Source organism: Natator depressus, chromosome 9 (assembly GCF_965152275.1).
Source record: "Natator depressus isolate rNatDep1 chromosome 9, rNatDep2.hap1, whole genome shotgun sequence".
Classification (NCBI taxonomy): domain Eukaryota; kingdom Metazoa; phylum Chordata; order Testudines; family Cheloniidae; genus Natator; species Natator depressus.
Window position 1 is genome coordinate 47,153,612 of NC_134242.1, and position 6,000 is coordinate 47,159,611.

At 49.7% G+C, this 6,000-nt stretch overlaps 1 protein-coding gene across 1 annotated transcript in view; it reads right to left on the minus strand.

Moving 5' to 3' along the window:
* Positions 1-5,369, minus strand: part of INPP5D (inositol polyphosphate-5-phosphatase D) — an 81,316-nt gene extending 75,947 nt beyond the window's left edge. Inside the window, exons 1-2 of the mRNA XM_074964052.1 lie at positions 5,276-5,369; positions 3,221-3,362 (exon numbers count right to left, since the gene is read on the minus strand). Of these exons, the coding sequence (XP_074820153.1) occupies positions 3,221-3,354 (134 nt within the window). The 5' untranslated portion in view covers positions 3,355-3,362; positions 5,276-5,369. The remainder of the gene's footprint in view (positions 1-3,220; positions 3,363-5,275) is intronic.
* Between the last annotated feature and the right edge of the window lie 631 nt (positions 5,370-6,000).

The following is a 6,000-nucleotide window of genomic DNA, read 5'->3' on the forward strand; positions in this document are numbered from 1 at the left end:
AGGATCTTAAAGGAAAGCCATGGGTTTTTAATAAAGACACACAAGGAAAATACAGTCTTCCCCCCTCCCCCCGTAGCTTCCCTCCCTGTCTAACTGTTTATGTTTTCCATCATCTTGAACAAAAGCACATCAAGACAGAAGGTCCCAGTGGAGGGATAATGTTAGTTTCAGACACAGCTTCTGTTAAACTCTTTCTGAGTTCATGAGCTAGGCAATCATTCCCAGTTGAATTCCTTGAGTGCAAGAGCTCAGTAGTCATTTCTAGTTAATAAACGGGCAAACCAAGCGTTCCAGTAACATGGAAAGAAGGAGAATCACTCTGGTCCTTGCCTTTCCTGGGGCAATCAGGTCATAAGGATTAGACTACAGAACAGAGGATGAAAGTGTCTGGAGTAGGGGCATTCACTGTGTATTTGCTGTTCGTACAATTTGTCTTCTAAGTTCTATTTTGCTGCTGTCGGAGCAATAAAAGAAGGGAAGGCATTATTACTTACACACACACACCCTCGTTCTGTCATTATTCAAATCATTATTTTCCTGCAACATCCCTCCAGGAAAATCTATTTGGCTCAGCAGGATAAAAAATTATTCAAGTCCCCATTCTAATTTCAATGGAGCTGCTAGATGAAAATTAGCTCTGGCTGGAGAATGACAGGTCTGCTTGGTGACAACTTCTGAAGTGCTGAAGTTTGTTTTCGCTCCATATTAGAACCTTTAGAATGTTTTTGCAAAGCAGAATTGTGTCGAAATGTTTGGTTTTGTATCCAAAAGGTCAGGGTTTTTATTTGGTTCTCTTTTTCTCTTGGCTCAGAAGAGACCAGAGCGCCCTGGAGCTCAGAAATCTTCCTGTTGAAAACTTAATCAAAATTGATACGACTCCACAAAACATCTCGGCTTTGACTAATCATCATATTTCGATGAAAATGTATTTAGTTGAAAATGTTCCGAGCAGCTCCATTAAACATGAGAAGCACTTTACCCTTAACACTGAGAAACCGGGATGGTTTGTTGTTACCACCCGAGCTGGGAGATCTATTCCCAGTGAACAATTTATTCAGCATGTTTAGTCCCTATTCTCTTAGTGAATTATCCACCAGCAGACTTGATTTTATAAATTGTCCCAGTAATCGACACATGGGTTGCATGACACATTTTGGCCTATAATTTGCTTATGACCTGTCCACCCACGACTACTGCTTCAAGCATTCTCTCTTCCTAATTTGCTATTTGTGCTGCATGATTGGTCATTGAAGTTACGTGGCCTGAGATTTTCAAAAATGGGGGCTTACAGTTAGGTTCTTAGTAGTATATTTAGGCACCTAAATAACAAGTGGCCTGAATTTCAAAAGTGCTGAGTGCCTAGCAGCTCCCAATGACTTCAGAGGAAGCTGCTGGGTGCTCAGCACCTCTGAAACCCAGCCCATTTATTTAAGCATCTAAATATGGACTGAGGAGCCTGACTTTTGGCCCCCATTTTAGACAACTTTGGTCACCATGTTGTTTCTGTTCCCTGATTCCTTGTCTCTCAGAACTTCTCAAAGGGCTTTCAAAGATGGCTGTGGAAACACTTCAGAGGGAAAACTGATGCAAATATTCGCAGCTTCCTCATGTCTGCAAACAGTATTTCGTTTGTGTGTGTGTTTGTTCAAAGCAAATAAAAGGGATCTTGCAAGCGCCCCTGAAGAAGCCAATTTGTGCTATTTATTCCAAGTTATAGTCCAGGAACAAGTGACTTTGGCACCAGCTCTAAATTACATGCAGACAACCCCCAACCCCAGAGATGTAAATGCTCCATGTCTGCAGTCACCCATCCTCCTTCTGCCCCCCATACACAAACACACCTACCAAACACTCCCTGCCCTCCATATGCACATCCCTGCCCTCCATATGCCACCCTCTCCACACACACACATGCTCTCCCCACTGTGCACTCCCCTCTCTGCGCCACCACCATCCTGTTACCATCCAACATATGTGCAGGAGGACATGCTAGCCTGCCCCATGCACTCTTTCTGAGACTCACACCCTCCGTCATGTATTGTACTGTCCCCAGAAGCTGGAGCTCAAAGGTGGACGGTTAGACCACAGCTCAAGAAGCAGCTCCTCTTTTTAGAATGGAGACAAATGTACTTTAAAGAGGAAGCAGCAGCAAGAAACCTGCTTGTTATTTGGTTACTAAGAAAAACATGGTGAGATTTTTTTTAAAGTCTGTTCCCAGCAGCTATGAAATGAAATGATTGTTAGGCCTGGGGTCCTAGCAGGCTAATTTGATTTCTAATAGGCTGACAACATCTTTGGATGGTTTATACACAACAAATCTTGCTTCTTGGCAGGGGGTTAGACTAGATAACCCTCGTGATCCCTTTTAGCCCTATGATTCTATGGCATGATGGTTCTCTGCGACAAAATTTTAAAAGTCTCAAACTCTTGAATCTGATCTCTCTCTCTGCCTCAGCCTCTCCTGACACCAACTATATCAGCTGCACGCAATCAAACAAGACCAGAGCCACTGATCTCTCCAATTCAATCCCTAATCTTCATTCCAGGGGAAGGGTCTTCGACTTGGAGTGAAATAGCTGCTAAGGACACTGGGAGATTCCCCCCCCCCCCCGCCCCATCCTTAGAACCCTGCATCCTCTGTAGGACCACATCAATGTTCAGGCTGAATCAGAGACAGCCTCTGTAAGGACCAGTGCTGGCACACAAAGCTACCTGCACATTTGCAGTACACCTGCCAGACTGAAAAAGGCATTTACTGACCAACCTGCGGTGTCAAACATGCACTGAGCTGTGAGTATTTCAATGGGAGAGAATGCCTGGTGGGCGCCATGCTCAGGGTTTTTTTCCCCCCACTCCAAAGAGAACAAGACCCAGGTGGGAGGGTCATTCAGACAGACCAGAGATAACAGGATGGTTCCCCGTCTCTGAACGCATTGATCCATGAGACATCCTTGGATTTTTGTCTCCTTTTGGATCAGGGGTTTTTGGCCTCCCCTCACTAGTGTGGTTTGTTCCACAACAACTGTCACAAATGTGGTTTCTTTCAATCCCCTCCATCACACTCTGTGGCCAGGCCAGGTTAAACCTACCACACTGGTAGGTCGCACCTTCCTGGTAGGTGGGGTGGCTGTGTCTCTGTGCTGGGGAGGAGGTAGGGGTAGTCCCTACACAGAGCGGGCAGGAGCAGTGGAGCCACACAAAAGGTAAGAGCCATACTTACAGAACACAGAGTGCGTACGCTGAGGAGATCGACTCACTGGCCCGCACTAGGAAGCTGCCATCCTTTCCCACTTTGGAGAGCAAGTCCTCAGCCTTGGAGCGAGTGATGTTCCCATGGTACCAGCACCGATCCATTGCCAGAGCTGGAGGAAAGATTATTGACAATCCAGCAGTCAGTGTTTAGAAGCTGCCAGAGCCGTTCGTGTGTCTCAGTAACACTCAGCAGCTGCAGCTCACCAGCTTCCTGTTTCAATGGTACAGAGAGGGAAAGGAAACCAAGCTGAGGACGACTTCCTCAGAAATCAAACAGCTCAGAGTGAGCATGACACGTTCCTCCAACCTCCGCTCCCCCTCAGCACTGTAACTCAAGTGGTTAACCACCTGTGTCCCCCCTATTCTGCATCAGAAAGTCCCAGCCAGGGGCGCAATTCTGCTCCCCCACTTTGGAGCAGCTTCATGGACTTCACTGGAATTTCCTTTGATTTACAGCACTGTAACTGAGAGCTAAGCCAGGTCCTCTCTTTTTCCTTCCCTATCCTTCCTCCTCTCTCACTTTCCCTGCCTCTGTCCAGTGGTTAGGGCCCTAGCCTAGGGGTTGGGAGACCAGGGTTCAATTCCCAGCTGTGCCACAGATTTCCTGGGCGACCTTGCACAAATCACTTAGGCCTGGTCTGCACTTGAAAATTAGATCAACCCAGCTACATCACTCAGGACAATGAAAAATTTCACACCCTGAGCACCACAGTTATGTCAACCTAACCCCCAGTGTAGATGCGGCTACATCGATGGAAGAATTCCTCTGCCAACCTAGCGACTGCCACTCGGAGAGGTGGACTGCCTTACTTCTATGGAAAACACCTGTCTGTTGAAGGAGGAAGCATCTATACTACAGCAGCAGAGCTAGAGCAGCTATAGTATAGATGAGGAGTGGGCAAACTATGGCCCGAGTGCCACATATGACCCTCCAGCCGGTTTAATCCAGCCCTCGAGCTCACGCTGGGGAGTGGGATCTGGGGCTTGCTCTGCTCCCACGCTCCAGCCAGGGAGCGGGGTCAAAGGCCTGCTCTGTGTGTGCGCGCTGAGGCTCCCGGAAGCAGCAGCATGTCCCCCCTCCGGCTCCTACATTTAGGGGCAGCCAGGGGGCTCTGCACGCTGCCCCCACCCCAAGCGCCACCCCCACAGCTCTCATTGGCCAGGAACTGTGGCTAATGGGAGCTGCAGGGGCTGCAACTAGGACGGGACAGTGCGCAGAGCCACCTGGCAACACCTCTGCATAGGAGCTGGAGAAGGGACATGCTGCTGCTTCCAGGAGCTGCTTGAGGTAAGCGCCACCTGCACCCCTGCCCGAGCCCGGAGCCCCCTCCTGCACCCTGAAATCCTCATATCTGGTCCCACCCCAGAGCCCGCACCCCCAGCCAGAGCCCTTTTTCCCCCGTGCCCCAACCCCCTGCCCCAGCCCTGATCCCCCTCCCACCCGCCGAACCTCTTGGTCGCAGCCGGGAGCACCCTCCTACACCTCAAATCCCTCATCCCCAGCCCCACCCCAGAGCCCTCACCTCCAGCCGGAGCCCTTGCCACCCCCCCATCCCCCCCACCCCAACTGCCTACCCCAGCCTGGAACCTCCTCTCACACTCTGAACTCCTCATTTCTGGCCCCACCCCAGATCCCACACCCCCAGTCAGAGCCCTCATCCCCTCTTGCATCCCAACCCCAATTTCGTGAGCAATCATGGCCCACCATACAATTTCCATACCCAGATGCGGCCCTTAGGCCAAAAAGTTTGCCCACCCCCTAGTATAGACAGACCTTAATCTCTCTGTAACACAGTTCCCCCTGTGTACAATGGGGATAATAGCACTGGCTGGCCTTACAGGGTGATGGGAGGGTAAATACATTGAAGGCTGTGTAGCACTTTGAGAGCTACTGATGACAAGTGCTGTGTAAGAGCTAGAGATTATTATTTCCCCTCTTACCCACCAAAGGCCCCTTAGGAGACAAAACAAAAACAGGATTATTAGCATTGGGCTTGCTGTCCCCAGAGCGCTCCTTTCTTACCTGCTGTATTGCTGCTTTAATCTTCAATACAATCTGACCTGAAAATCTAGCAGGGTGTCATATGGCACTTGAAGGAACCTTGTAAACTATGCCCAGCCTGCATGGAAACAAGTCAGTCTTACAGGCAAACTTTGTCCTGGGATCTGGTGACAAGAACCGCACATCTCCCTCTGTGACACAGCGTTAGTCGCACTCAAAGGTAAGTCAGACCCTGAAAGCCCAAGGTGGGATGGGACAGAAACACTTGGGCAGTCTGCAAAGGGAGAGGGAGGCTGGTGCTTTCACTTCCCTTTTCTTTGTCTATACATGGCTTCTTTAGGTTCCTGTCCCAGCCCTGTGCTCACTTCATGGCATGCTCAGTGCTAGTCTCCAAGGCAGTGAACATGACAACCGAGGGTGTGTCTACAGCAAGCAAACAGGGACATTGCAGGGACACTGACTGTGTGACATGTTTGGTTGTCTGACCAGTACTTACAACTAGCTGCATTTGACAGAACCATTCTGGCACATGCACACTTTGGCCCCAAATCAAAGCCTGCTCCGGATTCTGCTTGCCTGGGGAGTCCCCATGCAGTGCAGAGCCAGTGTCAGCTCTACCCAACCCCCCTCCCAGGGATGGGGGAAGTGAGGTGGCTATGTTACAAGGGACATGGTTGGGGAGTCACTGAGCTCCAGCGTTCCCCAGCTGCCAGAACAGACCCTTAGGACAAGGGCAGCAGGATGTA